The 22,454-nt window shown below is 32.7% G+C and overlaps 1 protein-coding gene across 1 annotated transcript in view; it reads left to right on the forward strand.

Annotated features, from left to right (window-relative positions):
* Positions 1 to 1,200: 1,200 nt before the first annotated feature.
* LOC126883417 (uncharacterized) overlaps positions 1,201 to 22,454 on the forward strand; it is a 75,877-nt gene continuing 54,623 nt past the window's right edge. Inside the window, exon 1 of the mRNA XM_050648963.1 lies at positions 1,201 to 1,469. Within this exon, the coding sequence (XP_050504920.1) occupies positions 1,379 to 1,469 (91 nt within the window). The 5' untranslated portion in view covers positions 1,201 to 1,378. The remainder of the gene's footprint in view (positions 1,470 to 22,454) is intronic.

The raw sequence follows: 22,454 nt of genomic DNA on the forward strand, positions 1-22,454 counted from the left end.
GATTCTTTTATTATTAATCACTTGCCAAAATGAAATTATTGTGCGCAATCAATATACCTTCAAACACGTGATAATTTCATTTGGAACCAATCTTATATTGTAAATGTATTGAATATATAGGAAATAAAAACAAGCAAGTAAGCAAATTACTGTTATATTATAAGATTGATTTTTTATGTTAAATAAACTAAGGGTTAAATTTTATTTTTTTGGTTTTTTTATATTTTTTATTAAACAGCGTGCTTAAAAGTAAAATTATTATGAAAGAAATCATAATTTCTAATTTTTTTATTAATTTACTTATTTAATTGACATTTGGAAAATGGCATACAGCTAGTCACAGCATGATAACATATTCTAAACATCTAATTATACTAATAGTAGGTAACCAGAGTGTAAGAAGGCCAAGTCCAGAACAAACTGCTTTAACAAACTACCTAACTAAAACTGCAAAACCACGCTAGAGGCATATTTTTGCCAGCCTCTGAAAGGATATTTAATCCCGGCTCCAAAAATTATTCTCAGTTTAAATTTTATTGCGGCCGGCCGATCACCGCCGGCTTCGTAATATGCTAGACAAGGACCCATCTGAGGCAGTGCTTCTGCTATAATTTGAGAAAGTGAGAATGAGACGCATATATACTCCCACGTAGGGTAGGTAAATACCTACCGATGTATTTATGAAGAACGCTTAACAAAGATACGGGGTCAGGGCCGTACCTACCTATTTTTATTTTTTATCATAAAAATAAAGCTATTAAGTTTTATAAAAAAAATTAAGTTATTTAGTAAGTTTCAAAAAGTTAAATTGTATTTAAATAATTGATGATGAAATAACGAAAATAAAGTTATTTAGCAAATTTCAAACAGTTAAATTGTATGTAAAGAATTGATGATGAAATAACGTAAAGAGTCGATTGATATACCGGTGAGGCACTGCCTCACCTGCCTCATAGGACTAGCCGCCACTGGTTGATATAGTTTTGGATGCATTTTATGCACTTTTGAGTGTAATTATGCATTTCCACCCATTTTTCTAAAGTAGACTTTTTTCTTGGCATCATCCTGAACACAATGCAAAAAGTTGCAAGTCTCTACGTGATGTATTTAAAATTCGATTTATTTTGTGCCAAATGCCCTGGTCTATCTTATTCTACTCTTGTTTCATACTAATCCATTAACTAGTATATGGTTTGGCACAAAATATTCCCGCTAAAAGCTTCATACCTGGGGAAGTGTCGGGTATAGAAGGGGTCAAGGACGAATCTTCTTATTTAAAACATTCTTCAAGTGAGAGTGTGGCTACAGTACCAAAAGCAACTCAGTGGTCTAGGTAGTACTCGGTAGTTTATTGCCTGACTAAGTGATAAGGTGCAAAATGAAATACGTTTTGATTGTTGTTTTATGCACCGTTGCTGTTGCATACGTTGCGGCTACGGCAGTGAAAGAATGTCCCAACAATAAAAACGGTAAGTAACTTAAATAAAAAAATTCAACAGAAGACATTATGTAATAAATGGGTCAATATTCAGATTAGTATGTTATATAATATAACGACTAACAACTCTTAAGATACAGGTATCCATTCTTTGTAGATATATTTGCAGAAAACATAACTTTTAAGTCTCCTGAAGCTTACTTGATGTTGTGTAAAGTTTTTCATGGAAGTTTATTTGTAATTAGAAGTATTTTAAAAAAGTTATTAAAATTTTAATTATCACAAAACTACACTGGCGTGCAAAATTAACCGGACACCTTAAAAATGGGTCATTTTTGATGACCTCGAATTTCCTAAACCTGCTGTCCGATTTAAGTATTTTTTTAATACATTATAGCCTTATTCTTTAACAATATCGCTGTGATAGCATTGTTGCTAAACACTTAAATTTTCATTTATACTGGGTGTACCAATCAAACTGTGTTTTTTTCTCAAAGTTCGCATCACCCTGTAGAATATTCTAGCATTTAAAAAATACTGAAATTGAAATCCAGCTATAGCCTCATGTTTTCTCAACATTTTGTTTTTTGATTTATTCGCTTACATTGGACCATAAAAAAGTTAGGTACTTTAACAACTAGCCATGTTTTTACGGGCCATATTATCCGTATGTACGCCAATGGTGAATATTAAATTCTTACTTGTATGTCAAAAAATGTACAATAACTTCGTCTTAAAATCCACCAAATTTAAATTGAATATCTCGATCGGTTTTAAAGCAATAAATAAATCGTCAGTTTGTAAGAAAAATTTCAACACCCTCTATCTCAGAAGCGAAGCATTTGCAGCCATAGGTTTATAAAGCAAATTGTCATTATTTTTGAAGTTATACTTCAAGTGAAGTGTAACTTTGAAGTGTGCGCATGCGCACACCGAAAGTTTGGTATTAGTTTTTATACGGGCTCTGATTGGGTGTTGAAATGATCTGTCCATAATTGTTCAATATGGAGGTTATCGGTAAACAAAAATGTTGTATAATATATTAGTTTTTATTGTTGTGAGGACAGAAATAAAATCAAATTTATAATTATAGTGACTTTTTAAATACCTAGTTTTGAAAAGCCACAGGTACGTAATTCTAAATGTTTCAGTTGTATTCCAATAAAAAATTATCTTCATACCTATTTGGAAAATGTAAAAAAAATAATGTACTTACCTAGTACTTGCTATGCTATACCCCTAGTAGGCAATGCTTTAATTTACATAATCTGATAACGAACAAACTTTCTACAAATGTTCATCTAATGTATCGTTTTCTTACTCTATATATTGTTGTATTTTAATTCGACAAAAATCAAACTAATAAAAATTCATATAAACAAAATGTCAAAAAGTTGTTCAGTTTGTGTATATTCCCACATGACGTATACGCGAAGGTGGTGCAGTTTGAAATCGCTTTGACTCTCGTACGGCGGGATAAAGGGGAAGTAGTTTCAAGCCCAATGCAAGTTATATCATTTTTTTTATTTTTTTTTTATAGATTTTATGATTGTAAGTATATTATTATATAATTTTTTTCAGAAAATACGTATTTAATTAAAATTTTTGGCAACAATTATTGTTCAGAAATCATTTGTGGCATTTTTCAATGTGTTGTGTGTGTTTTATTCTTTTATTTTTTTTAATTTTTGGTATTGTTTTAATAAAATTTTTTTAAAGTAGTAGAGAAACTGTTTAAAGTACATATATTGATTTCGTTGAAATTATATAATAGAAGTATAACTTCTTACGTGCGTACAAAGTACACACATTCTTTTTTTCATGTAGAGTTACCCCTTGAAGTTTGCCATACTTATTTAAAACACCATGTATTGATGGAAAACATGGCTAATTTTTAAAGTACCTAACTTTTTCCAAAAACAGAATGTTTAGAAATCATGAGGCTATAGTTGGGTTTTAATTTGAGTATTCTATAAATGCTAGAATATTCCACAGGGTGATGCGAAATTTGAGAAAAAACACAGTTTCATTGGTCCACCCGGTATACAATGAAAATTTACTGTTTAGCAACAATATTATCACAGCGATATTGTTAAAGAATAAGGCTATAGCATATTAAAAAATAACTTAAATCGGACAATTAGGAAATTTATTCAAGACATCAAAAATGACAAATTTTTAATGTGTCCAGTTAATTTTACACCCCAGTGTATTATAGGCCTGGATCAAGCGTACCAAAAAAAGTTTATTAATAGCAAGGTGAAAATTTGTTAATAGCTCAACGGTGTCTAGTCGGACCAACTTTGATGTACGGGAACATTGGAATAGGAGAAGTTTTAATTGTGGAACAGGTTACAGGTTTCAGACTACGAAAACGTCCCATCTATTTTGTCGGACAAAACTTACAATTGATTTGTTACCCTTTCATTAAATTCTCATGCCAAAATCAGACTGCTATTTACCACCATTATAATACCTGGCATTTGGCATGTTCTACCTGTCGGACTTATTAAGATGTCCAATATATCTGTCGGATAGACATTTTTTCATATATTATAATATAATCTAAAGATTGCTATTGAGTAAACTTAAAAACATCCTGCTAGTTTTCACAATAATAAACTTGTCAGGATGACACGTTCCACAATTAAAATCAGGTTTCACAATTAAAACTTCCCCTGTTCCAGTGTTCCCATACATCAAATTTTGTCCGACGAGACACCGTTAAACTATTAACTTTTCAGCTTGCTATTAATAAACTTTTTTTTTTGGTACGCGGGATCCAGGCCTATTAGTTTCCCATATAATACGTCTACGATAATACAGTTCACTTTAATGGATGCCCACTATGGACCCTTTTAATAATTTTCGTAGGTACTTATTGATTTGGCGACATATTTTGCTAGTATTCTTTAGATCTTCTTCTTCCTCTTCTTCTTCTTCTTATTCTTCTTCTTCTTCTTCTTCTTCTTCTTCTTCTTCTTTTTCCTCTTTATAAGCAATTTTGCTTGTTCATTGGCGGATAGATACTTCTGATGGAAGGTTGTCACTACTTCATCTTTTGCGCGGTCGGTAGGCCGATACTTCTTCCACCGATTGGTGATTTATCTCTTGCTATTTTGACCACACGTGTCTCCTCCATTCTGCTTATGTGGTTATTCCATTCTTTTTTACTGTTTAGTGTCCATTCGTTTATACGCTCTACTTTACATTGTCTTCTAATATCTTCACTCTTTTTTCGATCTCTCAGCGTAGTTCCTGGAATTCTTCTCACTACTCTCATCTCTACCGTTTCCAATAGTCTTTGTGTTCTGACTGTATCGGGTATTGTTTCTAATAATATGTCATTAATGGTCTTAGATTGGCTTTATAAATTGTTTACTTCGTCTCAGTGTTAATATTTCGGTTTCGCCATGTAGTGTTATTGAGACATCCTGCCAATCTACAGTAAAACCTGCCATATCCGGATCAATGTGGCGACAGACCAATCCGGATATCAAGACCACTACTTCTTTTACAGTCTCTGAAACGTTTTCTCCTTCATACATTCCAGTAATCAACGCCGTCAATAACTTTCGTCGATAGACACGTTTTATAGATTCTATAATAGATTATTTCGCCATCTTTTAGTTCTTCTTTTAGTGCGTTGTCCAACAGCAGGACTGCCTTTCTCGGTAGATTTCGGTAGATCCGGACGGCGCAGAACCGTCCGGATATGGGGAGGTCCTGATATGACAGGTCCGAATATGGCAGGTTGTACTGTATTTCTTTTTGTACTTGACTTCTCACTTCTTTGTCCAGGTCTCCGTAGCTTGACAATGTAATACCAAGGTATAGTACGTTCTTTAACCCTCGTAAGGCGGTGCTTAGATTCTTACGTAAACAACGGTGCGGGGTGCATTTGCACCCAATATGTAAATGTCAGGAAAATTGACTTAAAACATAATAAGGACTTGTTTATTATCCTATGAAACATAATTTTACAAAAAAAGTACTCATTTCTTCTTTAAAAAAATTATTATCGTTGCAAGACAAACACATGAAATTTTTCACAGAGTAAGCAACACAAAGTTTTTACACACAATACAGTTAAGCCGGGACTTTCGGTCTTTTTTCTCTGACATAAGTAACACCGACCTTGTCCGTTAGCTCTGTTAACTCCAGATGGAACATCAGAAACGTCCAATTCAGGATATGAAATTTTCATCATTTGTACCCTACAGTCATTTTTCAAAAAAAAAGCACTTAAACGCTTAGAGTTTTAAACGGTGTAATGGGTGGAATGCATTTAGAATTGAATTTAATGCGAATAAAAAAATGGACAAAAATAAAAAAAAATTATTAAAAAAGATAGGTGAGAAAAACGAGGTCTGGGGTGCATTTGCACCATGCACCCCGCACCGCCTTACGAGGGTTAAAGGTAAACCTCTAAAATTTAAAGGACCGCTTAAATTGACATGAAATTTGGCAAATACATAGCTAACAAGTCAAAGAAAAAAATTGATATTGTGCCGATGTGTGCTTTTGCCCTAGGGGTGAGTTTCACCCCCTTTGGGGGTGAAAAATATATGTTCAAAATATGTCCGGAAATGGATAAAATGACTAATTCTAAGCAACTTTTGTTCTATAAAGATTTTTCACCAAGTTAATACTTTTCGAGTTATTTGTTAATATGTTATACATATGTTAATTTTTCTACAAAATAACCACGTTTTCAGACGGTTTTTCGCAAATAACTCAAAAAGTAAGTATTTGGTTGAAAAAAAATTCCTATCAAAAATATAGTATGTAAAAAAGTGAAAAACATGGTGTATATATTAGGTCACTATACCAAGTAGAAGCAGAGTTATAGCTAATGAAAAATAGGTTCATATTCGTCAAATTCCAAATCGTATATTTTAACGTTCCATAACCAAAAAACGAAGCACTTTTTTGGGGAAAACTCATTTTAACTTTTTTAAAGTGTTTAAAAAATGCTTATTTTTGTTTTTTAAAAAAATTTTTTAGCCTAAAAAGTAAACAAGTTACGCTCAAAATAACGTCCCTTTTTTTTGGTAAGAAATCGCGAAAATCACCCCCTAATTAGCATTTCAAATGAACTTAATTGTTACCACTTCACAAGTTTTTTACTCGCGTATGTATTTATCATAATGATCTGTAAGTTTCGTCAGTTCAAAGTCCTTATTTTTGAAAGAGCTGTAGTTAAAAGGACTTGAACGAGTCACTTATTACGAGTGTATGCATATTTAGAAACACCGAATCTTAACCAATTTTTGTCTTACAGAAAAACAAAAAAATAGAAAATATCCAGAAAAGTAAAGCCGACTTTTTTTATTGTTTAAGATTTTTGGTATCTCTAACAATTTTTAAGTTATTTTGAAAAAAAGAATTTTTTTCAAAATTAAAATTTTTAAAAATTTTACTTTAAAACCACATTTTTTCAAAAATAAGCACTTTGAATCGATGAAACTTACAGATCATATAAAAACAACATAAGTAAAGTAACTTGTTAAGCGGTAACGATTAATTTCATTTAAATTACTAATTGGGGGGTGATCTTCCTGATGTTTTTTGCCAAAACAAAAGGGACCTACTTTATTTTGAGCGTAACTTGCTTACATTTGATGCTAGAAATTTTTCTTTTAAAAACATAAATACAGCTTTTTTTAATCACTTTAAGAAAGTTGTAATGTGTTTTCCCCAAGAATGCTTCATTATTTGGATATTTCACATTGAATTATTCTATTTGGAATTTTTCGAATATGAACCTATTTTTCATTATCTATAACTCTGCTTTTTCTAGGTATAGAGGCCTAATATGTACACCATTTTTTTCACTTTTTTATAAGCCCTAGTTTTGCTAAGAATATTTTTTTCGACAAAATGCTTACGTTATGAGTTATTTGCGAAAAACCGTCTAAAAACGTGGTTATTTTGTTGAAAAATGAACATATTCACTGGCAAATAACTCGAAAAGTATTGATTTGGTGAAAAAACTCTATAGAACAAAAGTTGCTTAAAATTAGTCAGTTTTTCCATTTCGGGACTTATCTTGGACATATATTTTTTCACCCCCAAGATGGGGTGAAACTCACTCCCCAGGTCAAAAGCACACATCGGCATCATATCACTTTTTTTCTTTGACATGTAAGCTATGAGTGTGCCAAATTTCATGTCAATCCAAGCGGTTCTTTAAAATTTACAGCAAAACCGTGAAAGAATGTACTAGTATTCATTTACCTGTACACGATTTTTTCAGGTTTTTTTCGTTGTAAATAGTTAATGAGTTTGTTAACGTGTAGTGAAACAAGTCTGTATTTTACGAAATACAAGCACACTAAAGTTTTAATACCTTCGTGAGCTATTAACAAAACAAAGTTGATAATTAATAATTACTATAACAACTTAATAATATATTGATTATTATTTACAAGTTGCAATGTTATGTACCTATTTAAAATACAAGAATTATCGAGTAACAAGGTACGATAACCCATGTGGTGAGACCGCTCCCGTCTGAAAAAATTTCTGATTCGGTTTCTTTGTGGATTCCTATTCAAAAATGTCCCCTTTAAACAATTCTGAAGGGTGCCGGGAGGAATTTTTGGGCAAAAATTGTTTAAACAGTTTTTTTAAACAAATAGGAAAGATCACGTTTTTTTGCTTCAGAACATTATATTTTTAAGTTTTGTGGGTCATTCTAAATAAGAAAGGTATCTTGTAAATTTTTTCAAAAATTGATAGTTTTCGAGTTATAGGCGATTTAAAATGAAAAATGCGAAAATACGCTTTTCGAGGCTTAAAAACTCATATTTAAATTAGTATTTTTGAGATTGCCAGATACTTAAATTGAAGATCAAACATTCAGCTTCAAGATTCTGAAGAGTGAGAATTGTTAAATATGTGTGTTTATCCGATTTTTGGGCCGGTGCGGCGCATTCTGTTTCAAAAATCTCCTACTTTCCCCCGAACAATATTTTTTCTAGATTCTTTGGGATATTCTTAATAAATAAGTTTTTTCTACAACCACTATTCAAAGTGCACTTTTCTGCACGGTTTTATGTTAGCAAACTTGATATTTTCTCACAGTATAAGATATTTGACATTAGTGTGCAGAAAAGTGACGTTTCTGTGCCGCAAAGTGACGTTTCTGTGCCGCAAAGTTCTTTTCTGCACAGTTGACTACCTCATTCTGAGTAACGTTATATTCTGTTTACATCCGTGGACTACCGCATTCTGAGTAACGTTATATTCTGTTTACATCCGTGGTTAAACTTTAGACAAATATATAACCTATAAGACAATTATTATATTTAACTATAGCATAGAAACTAAATTATGGATATTACAACTGTTTTATTTTACAATTTTATTCTTATTAAACATTTTATAATCATCAAATAACCAATAAGGATTTAGCAACCTGTGCAAGAGACGTCGAATGAAGTAGGTTTTGTGTAAATCCGTGACTGCATAAGTATAATGTCAATAATGTGTAATAATTGTTTAAATTTAAACAAATTAAGGCAGTGCATTAATTTTTTAACTGATTTTTGTGCAATTTATTTAGGTATGAGGAATTTAAATTGATTAGTAGGTATTAATTAAATACAGTTTAAAATTTATCACATAGGTACCTATTATAATTAATCGTCGTTTTGAAATTGTGATTTTTATTTTTAGGAAAAACTGTGCTTGTAGAAAAAGTATAGTGTGAAACACGTGCAGAAAGGTAATTTCTCACTCGTTTGAATTGCGGCACTCGCTTGCGCTCGTACCGCAACTTTTCAAACTCGTGAGAAATTAGTACCTTTCTGCACTTGTTGCACAATATACTATTTTCGACATTTTTCTCAAAAGTAATAGTTTTAAAGTTATTAGCGATTTAAAATCCGAAAAATGCCAAACAGACTAAACGTAGCTCAATGAAGACCTAACAACAAAAAATATTTTAACGTAAAGCAGTAGAGCATCATGTTGCTGTAAGTAATCCATTGGCATCAACTTTAAGCCAAACTATTTTATACTTTTTACTATGTAGTTGGAACATATAACTTAACCAGTGTTTGGCATTGTGGCTATTTTGCAAGGACAGGAGTTCACTGATGATGGACTGATAAGTCCGAAAACGTTTTGAACGTAATCCTTTTGGATTTTTAAAAATTTTAAATTTTTACTAAAATATACCAACTACACCAGGGAGTGTTTTACTTCACGTTAAATTTTATTTATTTTTTTATTAATACAAGGTAAGGGTCCCTTCGGGACCCAAGCGCCCAGTGGATAACCTGCCATTGTTTGCAATTATTGTGCCTTTCAAAACCCCTGAGAGCTGATACTTTTGTGGATGTTATTAAACCTGAATTTTTTCAAATCTTGAGTGGGTTGCATGTGAGAGTTCATTTTAAATGAAGTAAAAGTCAGACTTACTCTCAATCTTTATTATAACTTCAGACGACCGGTTTCCCTCTTTAAAATTTGAAATTTTGTAGAGCATCTTCAGGTCAAAGGTAACAAGTTACAAAATGCTACAAATAAAAAACAGAGTTAGAACAGTGTCTGGTTGTAAAAGATGCTAAAGATCCATAAGATCAAGCCAATGTTGAATAACATACATAAAAGACATAAAAGTAGCGAAATAGCATACAACTGCATATGCATGCAAAAACGGGGGTGGCAAACCGTCCCCAAACTCACATACACATGGAGACATATGCTATATATAATCATGCAATTATAACGTGTCGTACTTACATTCGGATACAAGGAGCTGCTAACTCAGTATTCATTATCATGATGTTTCTGTTGAAGATATGTTAACAGAATATGGTGGAATAGACGGAGGATGCAGCAAAGGTAAACAAATTTATGGGATTTAGGAATTCTTGAGGGTGATGAGATAGTTGGTGTAAGTCAACCAAGAAATCTGTGCCTGTTGTTATGTTTGTGTAGGTAAAAAAGTAGTGAATGACATATATACAATTTTAATGTGTATTGATTTTAAAGATTTTATTTCTATGTATTGAAAGATTTTGTTTTATTTTATTTATGTATATTAAAAGAATTCTATTTATTAGTAAATGTAAGGTTGACAACGTTTGGATCATAAAGTGGGGCGAGTATTTAATGTGTATGTTAGAAAACATGTTTTTTATTGAGGAACAAATTTGATTTGAAACATTTTGTTTTGTCTCTTTTAGTTTATGAGCCACAGCCCTATAAACAATTTATAAACAATTTATAAACAATTAAATTGTTTATAACAATTTTTTGACCACTCGGATCGAAATCCGCCCTCGAAATTGGTAATCAGCAGCCAAAAATCCATAAGAAACCATTAAGTTTGTCCATCAGAATTGAAAAGGACACGGTGACCCCTATGGCGCCTAGACTATTTATAATACTTAATGGTTTTAAAGATTTTTTTAACTATAGTGGAAAAGGGGGCACTTCATGAATTAAATTTATTATTTATTTGCTTTACAATTTACAAATACATATCTATTAAAGCAATACACAATAAAATAAAGAATTTTTATTTTGGTATTACAGATATAATACCAACGGACTTTGTCACAGCAGTTGATCACCTTGTATGATTTGAGAATCAGATGGAAGTTTTGAACTTTTGGATCGTATTTCATTTTAATAAAAAAGTTGTTTTATCAAATTAGTTTTTAGCAATTAAAAATTATACAATTATTAAAAAATCAAGTTCATGATTTTAAATAATAATTCGTTTACGTAATCGTTTGTTCATAATTAAAAAACATTAACTTTATAATTATTATGATTCAAGTTGCAAAATTTTAGTGAACCAGTTTTAAAATATGTAACAAAATCTAAAAAATTATTCTAAATTATTATTTTTTATTTATTTATTATTTACATATTTATTTTTATTCATTGATACAAGAACACTAACATTCATTTGATATATATATATATATATATATATATATATATATATATATATATATATATATATGTAAAAACGAAAACAAATAATAATTATATAACTTTAACTACCCATCATCATCATCATTCTCTTTGCCTTATCCCTATACGGGGTCGGCCTTCCCTAATTGCATTTCTCCACACAATTCTATCTTGGGTCATATCAATATTAATCCCCTTTACCAACATGTCCTGTCTAATCGTCTCCCCCCACGTCTTCTTTGGTCTTCCTCTCCTACTCCTCCCAGGAATCTGCACTTCAGCAATTCTTCGTATTGGGTGATTATCGTCTCGACGTTGAACATGACCAAACCATCTCAACCTATGCTCTCTCATTTTGGCATCAATTGGTGCCACACCTAGACTTCCCCTAATAAACTCATTTTTAATTTTATCCTTTTTTGTCACTCCACTCATCCATTTAAGCATCCTCATTTCCGCCACATGCATTCGTTGTTCCTCTTTCTTTTTCACTGCCAACATTCAGTTCCGTACATCATAGCGGGCCTTATGGATGTTTTATAGAATTTTCCCTTCAACTTCATTGGAATTTTCCTGTCACACAGCATACCACTCGCTTTCTTCCACTTCATCCATCCAACCCTAATTCTACTGTATGATCTCCATTTATTTCTCCATTACTCTGTATTACCTATCCCAGGTTATCAGCTCAAAAAGATCAAAACTGCATCTCAACAAAGCCTACCCACCATGAGGCAAATAGAGACCGAGGAACTTTTCAACGCTCTAGACTTAATTAAGTGCCGTAAACCTGCAGGAGTTGACAAAATATATCCGGAGTTCATAAAACACATTGGTCCAAAAACTCGAAAGTGGCTCCTCGACTTCTTCAACCAGATAATGACGACGCAAAAGCTCCCCAAACTATTCAAGCAAAGCAAAGTCATCGCAATCTGTAAACCAGGCAAAGATGCTTCATTGCCCGAGAGTTACAGACCAATCGCCCTTTTAAGTGTCTGCTATAAGATCTTTGAGAGGATAATCTATGCGAGACTTTTACACTCTGTAAGCGAAAATATTCCCGCAGAACAAGCTGGATTTATGCCAGGAAGGAACTGCAGTGATCAAGTTCTTTCTCTAACCACATTTATTGAAAATGGCTTCCAAAAGAAAATCAAAACGGCAGTAGCATTCATTGATCTGACTTGTGCTTACGACACGGTATGGAAAGAAGGACTACTACTAAAATTGTACCAGATGGTACCATGCCAATCATTTAATAAGCTAATAAATCAAATGCAGTGTGATAGATTATTCCAAGTTAGCGTTAATGGGAAAACTAGTAAATACAGAAGTTTACAGAATGGGTTATCCCAAGGATCGGTTCTATCGCCGCTCCTGTTTAACATTTACACCTCTGACGCTCCCACTACAATCTCACGCAAGTTTATTTATGCAGATGACATGGCTTTAGGCATACAAGAAAGAAACATCGAGAACGCCCAAGCTATCCTAGAAAGCGACTTACATACTATTAACACATATTTTAAAAAATGGGGCCTTCAGCCTAATCCCACAACAACAGAAGTTACTGCCTTCCATTTAAATAACCGGGAAGTGAACTACAGACTAAACATAGAAAGCGAAGGGGTTACCCTAAAACATAACCCAAATCCAAAATATCTCGGTGTAATACTGGATCGTACTCTAACTTTCAAGGAACACTTACATAAAACTGCAGCTAAAGTAAAAACTCGCAATAATATCATTCACAAGCTTGCAAACACCTCTTGGGGAGCCAATGCAGACACAATCAGGACAAGCGCTCTTGCATTAGTCTATTCAACAGCCGAATATTGTGCTCCAGTCTGGCTAAACAGTCACCATACTAACGTCCTAGACACACAACTAAATCAGACAATGAGGTATATTACGGGACCATAAAAAGCACACCAACTCAGTGGCTTCCAGCTCTAAGCAACATTGCACCAACCAAAACACGACGGTTAGCTGCCCTTAAATCACAATACCAGAAATGTCAAAAGAATCCCTCATTGACAATAAATACCGACATAGATCAGTTAAACCAGGGCCAATTGCGGCTGAGATCTCGAAACCCGCCAACAAGAACAGCAAAAAATCTTCCAAACAATTTCACAATTGATGAGCATTGGATAAGCGAATGGAACGAAGAAGTGAACAATGCACACCTAATAGGAAATCCCACAGTCAAACTCAACGGTTTCTCTCTTCCGCGCCGAGAATGGTGTAATCTGAACCGAATCAGGGTAGGTCATGGAGTGTGCAATAAATCACTTAACCAATGGGGCATCGCAGACAGCCCGCTATGTGACAAATGCAATGCTGCTGAACAAACAGTCCACCACATTACACAAGAATGTCCAGCCACACGATTCGAAGGAAGCTTAATCGAAATCCACGAACTAACTCCTGAGGCAATGGAATGGCTCCACAGTAGCAATATCCGCCTTTAATGTTTTCATTTATATTCTTACAATCTATTGTATGTTTTAGCAATGTGTAAAGTTCATACGAATATATATATATACCTATCTTAGGTACTTAAAACTATTGCTTTTTACAATCAGTTCACCATCCAAAGATACCATTTTATTTGTAGTAATTCCATCTTTAAATGAGCATTCCAAATACTCTGTCTTTGTCCTACTAAGTTTTAAACCTTTTTCCTCGAGAGCTTGTCTCCACTGTTCCAGTTTTTGTTCTAAGTCTCTTTTATTATTTTCTACTAACACGACATCATCAGCATACATTAAGCACCATGGAATGTTACCCTGTAGTTTCGCTGTTATCTGGTCCAAAACTAATGAGAATAAATACGGACTAAGCACCGAGCCTTGGTGCAATCCTACTTTCACATGAAATATATCAGTCTCTAACACAACTGTCATATCATTAGTCGTTACTCCCTCATACATATCCCTCACAATCTTTACATATTCACCAGGGACTCCTTTCTTATTGAGTGCCCACCACAGAATCTCTCGAGGAACTCTATCATATGCTTTCTCAAGATCAATGAATACCATATGAGCGTTTGTTTCTTTACTCCTGTATTCTTCCAGCAACTGCCTTATAATGAAAATTGCATCTGTTGTTGATCTGCCCTGCATAAAGCCAAATTGATTCTCGGATATTTCGGTCTCTTCACGTATCCTTCTATCAATTACTCTCTCCCATATTTTCATGGTGTGGCTAAGCAGTTTTATAGCCCTGTTACTATAGCCCTATAACTTTATAGCCCTATATAGCCCTATAACTTTATAGCCCTATAAATTTAACTACTAATATCTATTATATTAAATATTTTGGAAGAGCTGATCGGTTTTAAAAAATAGTATGGATTTCATGATCTATCTCTCAAAGTGAAGACGATTTACAACGTATCTCTCTCTTGTCAATTCCCCATTACTGAGAATCGTCATTTCTTCCAATATTCTTAACAATTTTTCTCCATTGGCCTCTATCTTCAGCTGCTCTAAGAGCTTCGCAGAATGAGTTTCCAGCTGAATTCTTAATTTGGTCGGACCATCTAGTTGGTGATCGTCCTCTTGATCTTCTCCTCGGAACGTTTTCAGAAACAATTAATCTCTTCAAGCTTTCGTCACCTCTGCGAACCACGTGACCGAAGAATTGCAGAATTCGTTGCAGACATTTATAGACAGCCTTTTTTAATCTCTCGTTGGTTAAGAATGGAAACGTTTGTCCTTTGAGCTGTCCACTGTCCAAGGTATGCGCAGCATTTTTTGGCGCTCGCGTGCCCGAAGCCTCCAAGTCTTTGCCCCGTATAAGAAATATTGAGAATACAAGAGCATTCATCAGTCTCATCTTGATATTTTGAAAGATCGATCTGTCTTTCCAAACGTTAGTTAGGCGACTCATCGCACTTTTTGCCATACCAATACGTCTCCTAACTTCTGCTTCACAGTTACCATCGTTAGTTATACTAGACCCAAGATAGACAAAGGTGTTTACTATCTGGTATTCCTAAAACATGTTAGTCAGTTGAATAGTGTCGAATCTGTAGACTACCATTATTTTTGTCTTATCTTTATTGATTTTCAGACCAACTTTATTGCTTCAGTACTCAACTCCTCGCAGGATTTCAAACATTTCTTGCTCATTTGCTGCTATAAGTGTAGTGTCATCAGCAAATCTTTAATTGGAGATTTTCCTAATAGCTACTGTTACTCCACCGGACCATCCTTCTAAAGCCATCTTCATGACATGTTCACCGTAAATGTTGAATGTCAGGTGACAACACGCATCCTTGTCCAACACCTCTCTCGGTCTTGAATTTGTTTGAGGACTTCTGTGCTAGTCGTACTGTTACAACGTACAGCTGCATCAACTTTATAACCGCTAGAAAATTTAATATGTTAATTTCCCCAAAAAGTCTAAATGTGTAAAGTGATGTAAAAAAAATGATGTAAAAAGAAGTGAAAGGCAAAATTTACAAAACAATCATCAGACCAATAATGACACACGCGGCAGAAATACGACCTGATACAGAAAGGACAAAAATAATGCTAGAAACAGCAGAGACGACAACACTTGGTAAAAATCGATGGTAAGACACTAGCACTGTTACACATTATAAGACTTTAAACGTGCGAGGGTTAGAACTCACGACGACATTCCAATGGTGGCGCATGTAATCATATGGAGCCTTTCTCACTAGACGGTGCGGTGGTTGGAACGTTCGGTGAAGTCGCCACTCGCGTCTAGAAATTATAAAATTTTTGGCTCCTTGGCTTCCACAAGGTCAAAGTTCTGACAGTTCTCTTCGGTAAAATGCCGCGAAATTCAAATATGATTAATATTGCTTTCAGAGTAATCTAGTTAGCTAATTAGTAATCTGCTAATATTTTGAGGTTATGATTATTGTTTATTGTTAGTTATCTACATAAATATTATTTTAAAACTATTTCCGCTAAAATAGGAATATATTATTGTATTATTTCTTGTAATAGATAGATTCGACATAATTGCACCCAACAAAACGTTTAAGTGTATGGCACTATGTAATAAATGTTCCAAAAGGTTCTCTAAATATTTAAATTTAAAAAGGCATACCACTAAGTTTCATACAGGTAAGGACAAAACTAAAGCAAAACTATTTAGTGCTTTTTGGCTATTATTCAGAATCAATAGGGGACATTATTTTATTTTGTTTCAGAAAACATAAAGTAGCTGACTAACTAAAATTTGCCCATATCAATGCAGTGCATGAATGCCAGAAAAATTGTTCACACTTACAAACTATTAGAAAACATCAAAAAATTCATACAAAAGACATTGATATTGGAAAAAAACAAGGAAACTTCAGGTGCATATTGTGTAACTACGAAAATTCTGTAAAATCCAATTTAATTCTTCATTTTGAAGAATATCATGCTAATAAAATAGAACAAGATCTTCACTTTTCTAGTGAACTAGAATTTCAAAAATCGAAAATTGACTTTAAAAAAAAAATAAGAATTGTCTTTATATGTCACGTACAGTCATCCATACATGGCTGCAGAGAGCAAACAGAGTTATATTTGTAATCATTCAGGCTTTTATGTGAAAAATAAGGATATGCAGTATGTATTTAAAACCTCAAGGAAGCAAAAAAAATAATGGAAAATGCCATTCTTGATTGAAAGTTAATATTTTACCAGAAAATGGCACTGTTAACATAAATTTTATACAAACTTACGTTGGTCATGACAATGACATGGGTCATTTAAATATTACTAAAAATGAAAAAGCTTCTAAAGCCTAAAGCTTCTAAAGAGATTCTGTATCGAATCTGGAATCTGTAATCTTCTGTACAGAATCTCTAATATCACCTAATACGGAAACCAGAGGAATTTTAGAAGCAGTTTTGCTAGCTATTTCTTTTTTTATTTTTAGTAATATTTAAAAATAACCCAAGTCATTGTCATGACCAACGTAAGTCTGTTAAAATTTATTTTAACAGTGCCGATTTCTGGTAAAATACTAACTTTCAATCAAGAATGGCATTTTCCATTAATTTTTTTTGCTTCCTTGAGGTTTTAAATACATACTGAATATCCTTACATTTTTTCACATAAAAGCCTGAACAATTACAAATATAACTCTGTTTGTTAATGCCCTCTGCAGCCATGTATGGATGACAGTACGTGACATATATAAAGACAATTCTTAATTGTTTTAAAGTCAGTTTTCCATTTTTGAAATTCTAGTTCACTAGAAAAGTGAAGATCTCGTTGTTCTATTTTATTAGCATGATATTCTTCAAAATGAAGAATTAAATTGGATTTTACAGAACTTTCGTTACAAAAACTGCACTTACAGTTTCCATTCCTTTTTCCAATATCAATGTATTTTGTATAAATTTTTTTATGTTTACTAAGATTTTGTAAATGTGAAAACTTTTTGAAACAAAATAATATCCCCTATCTTTCTATATACAATAATAGCCAAGAAGCACTAAATAAAAGTTTTTTCCTTACCTGGATGAAACTTAGTGACATGCTTTTTAAATTCTAATATTTAGAGAACCTTTTTAGTTTTGAGACATCTGTTACAAAATGCAATACACTTGAATGTTTTGTTGTGTGCAATTACATATTTGTCGAGTTGATCTAAAATTACAAGAAATAATACAATATTATGACAATATGTATAACAAAGAGAAATCTTTAATATATTCCATTACATATTCCTATTTTAGCAAAACTGGTTTAAAATAATAGTAGGTAATAGTTAGTAAATAATAATCTTAACCTCAAAATATTGTAGGCCTTTTTATCTATATACTAGAACTAGATTATTCTGAAAGCAATTTATATTATGCCTGTGTGTGTGTGTGTTCACAAAGAGGGGATGGCATTAGATAAACTTTTTGCCACAGATATTTGAAAATTGAAGATTGAAGATGTCATATTAAATTTTTATTTTAGAATCTTTAAGAAATTGTATGATAATATCATTAATAGTTTTGGTATTGAAGCTTAGTAGATGTGAAATATTCAGCGGTAAACTTACATTCCGCTCCTGAAGTCTAGCAATTAGTGCTTTCGTATGGTTTTTATTAAGTTCACAATTAAAGATTATATGATTTAAATCTGCAGTAGAGTAGTTATCACATGAACAGAGAGAGTTGATACGCATTCCTATTTTAGCTAAATGTGCAGGAAAATTGCCATGGTTTAATCTTAAGCGACTTAGGGATGTGGAATAAAACCGAGTAACGTGATAATCAAATATGTGTGGGATATTTTGCGGAAGTTGTGGGTATATGTAAGTGTATGGATTCCTCGAAGTTTGTACAAACTTAAGCCAAATAGTTTCCCATTTCTTTCTTAATTTTTTATGCAATTCTGGAATGTAATCGCTGGAGACTGTTAAATCTACTATTTCATTTAAAGTTGCCGAATTCTTTGCCATTTCATCCACTATCTCATTTTCTTTGATTCCAGCATGTCCTTTTACCCAGATAAAGACCAAGTCACTACTCTTATTTTTAAATCGAGCGATTGTCTTTCTAATATGGCATAACAACTCATTGTTGTGTTTTTTGGTTATTGGTTGTGATATTGCCTCAAGAGCAGATAAAGAATCTGATAGTATAACCGTGTCTCCAAAGTTCTGTTCAACCGCGTAAGTTAGGGCTCTTTCAATAGCATAAAGTTCGGCAGTGAAGATAGATGTACATTTAGGTAGTCTAAAAGAATTACCACTTTTTATATTAGAAACATAATAAGCACTACCTACACTATTACATGTTTTCGAACCATCTGTATAGATGTATTTATAATTAGAAAATTCAGATAAGATTAATTTTATAATTTTATTGTTTTGGCATGGTAGGTTTCTATATGTAGGTTTTATGATCTTTGGAAAGATTGCGATTTCCTCAATAGAAAGGTTATATATGGGTAATATTTGTTTAGTGTTAATGCTAAAGTTGTTAGTTTCTAGATAAGCATCTGTAAGAGGGGGAGAAGTTTTAATTCTCCAATAAGAATTTGTTAAGTTATATTCAGTGAGACTGTTAATTTTACTTAATAATTTATGTGAGTCTAAAGTCCTGGTCTTTAATAGAAATTTATTAGACAAGAATTCTCTTCTAAGGTTTAGAGGAGGTTCCTGCGCTTCTGCTAGAATTGCAGCACATGGCGTTGACTTAAACGCACTAATACATATACGTATTGCCTTATACTGAATATGATCGATTTTTGATAAATTAGATTTTGACGATGAACCATATAAAAAGCATCCACAATCAACGATTGACCGAATATACGATTTATAGAACATTAATGCTATCTTTGGGTCGGCACCCCATCTAGCTTTACATATGCAACGAAGCATGTTTAAACCTTTTTCGCATTTGTTGATAATGTGATTCACATGGAGTGTCCAGGTTAGTTTTTTGTCCAAAACCACGCCCAGATACTTATGGTGAGAGGATACATTAATATCAACATTACTTAAATTTATACTGGTAGGGGAACTTAACCTATGTCTAGTGAAAAAGGTGATGCTAGATTTTTCAGGGGATAACGTGAAATTAAAAGCCATAGACCATCTTTTTACACATTGCATTATCAGATCCAAATCGCATAAACACTCATTATATGATTTACGGCTGCTGTATATACAGAAATCGTCTGCATACTGAATAATTTTAATTGTATTATTTGTTTCATTTAACATGTCATGCAATTCTGCAGTATAGATATTAAAAAGTACTGGACTTAGGACTGAACCTTGCGGAATTCCGACTGATAATAATCGAGGGCCGTAAATGTGATTTTCTGAATCTCGAATGAAAACTTCTCTGTCCCTATACAAATCTGTGATTCTTTGTGCGAATTTATAATTTAGACCGTATTTTATGAGCTGAACAGTTAAAATATCAATATCCAGAGTATCATAAGCCCCTTTAATATCTAAAAACAAGCATGCCGTTATAAGATTAACGGAAAGTGCATTCTGAATGTCGGAAACTAATTGAGCTAATGCTTCAGAGGTGCCTTTGCCTCTGCGATATCCAAATTGATTAATAGGTAATAAACAATTACTTTCAAAATGCAATTCCATTCTTAATTTGATAATTCTCTCAAATGTTTTTGTAATGCATGATATTAATGAAATTGGTCTGTAAGAGTTAGGTAGACTTAAATTTTTCTTGTGTTAAAAATGAATAACCATTTTCAATTTTTTTTAATCAAATAAACAAATTTAAACAAATAAACATTTTTTTAATCTTATTAGTGTTTGAATCATGTTTGAATTTCGCGGCATTTTATTTTACATTGGAATAGAACTGTCACAACTTTGACCTTGTGGAAGCCAAGGAGCCAAAAATTTTATAATTTCTAGACGCGAGTGAAGTCGCCGTGTTTATGCCGTCCCTCGCTTACAACAACAGACGACAGCTGTGCCGTATTTACGTACCCAGTAGCCAGTGTTGCCAATGTCCGGATAATTATCCGATTTTCGGATAATTTCATGGACCATCGGATAATTTTCGGATTGAACAATTTTTTGGATAATTTCGGATAATTCAAGGTATTATTCGTTATGCTATTAACCAAAGAACATACAAGTTTTCTTGCCATTGCCATTATTTGTCATCTACACAGTGATATGGGAGAGAGGGGATATGACATACGGTTAAGTAGATGGGCATCGGCTCGATTCCACTGACAAAAACGCACTATCCAATATGGCGGAACAACTCTTTTGTAGTATATTCTGTTCCATATAGAATATATAATTATAAAGTTATATTGTATTATATAAATATATGAATAATTAATAATTTTTATTAATAACATAATATTCCATAATAAAAGATAAAAACCTGCCCGTCGCCATATTGGATATGACATTGTGTCAAGTCAAGGTCATCTACCAATGTACACATGTCAAATGTCAATGTCAATTATGCCATTTAATTAGATTCGGATAATTTCGGATATTCGGCTCACAACATTCGGATAATTTTTATTTTTGCATTGGCAACACTGCCAGTAGCATAGGGGACTTAAGGTTGATCTGAACCCCCCCAAAAATAAACTACACATTCAAAAAATTTGAAAAAAATTGAGAAGGTATATGTGATCACCAGAAGTATTTTGACAAATTTTGAGCAAACTTCATGTTTTCGTTTTCGAAAAAACTCAAAAAAACTCCTTTTTTTCAAGTATAAAGCGGGAAAACTAAACATACAATTTTGTTAATTTTCTTACAGCATAAAGATATAATCCTAGGAAATACTTATGAATTTTTTTAAAATTTTTGAATGTACAGTTTTGCCACAGTAGGAAAAAATAATATGTTTCGGCTTATAATACAGCTACCGGTAAGAAATTGGATAAAATTTAAATAACAACATATATAAAACTGTAACAATGGAAAATATTTCCAATAAAATGTTGAATATTTTTTCCTAAACATATGAAAAATCTCGTTAAACAAGAATTATAACTTGAATTGCCGCTAAGAATTTGTGCCGCCATGACATAGCGCCATCTACACCATCGGTAATATTTATGTTCGATAGATAGCAGTGCCTTCTGCTTCAATCGCGTCACACAGAACTTTATCCTAACAGCGTTGCCATATCAATTACTTTGTACAACAAAATGTTTTAATGTTGGTAGGTAATATAAGCCTACTACTATAACGTCTATTTATAACGCATCAACGTGACCTTCTGAAATTAATTTAACTACTTTTGTTGAAATATTTTCAGTCCCCTTGGCCGTATTAGATTTTGATATATTTAGGGCCGGTACTTTCTGTTTCGATTAAACCCTACTTGGCAATTGGCATTTTAATGTTTTTAAGTACCATAAAGTTGTCTTTTTTTATTTGCATTTTTTCATGTATCTCTGAAGCTTTGTATTTGACTATATTTTGAATTGGAATTGGAGCATAGTCTTCATTTTTGTCAAATAGTGTTTCTAATAACTACCATCCATGGTATTCCTCTTTTGTCGCACTTTTATGTTTATTAAAGATTTTAATTGAAATTATTACTTTATCTTTAAAATTTTCATTGTCCATTACTTTT

This window comes from Diabrotica virgifera, chromosome 4, assembly GCF_917563875.1.
Source record: "Diabrotica virgifera virgifera chromosome 4, PGI_DIABVI_V3a".
NCBI lineage: Eukaryota > Metazoa > Arthropoda > Insecta > Coleoptera > Chrysomelidae > Diabrotica > Diabrotica virgifera.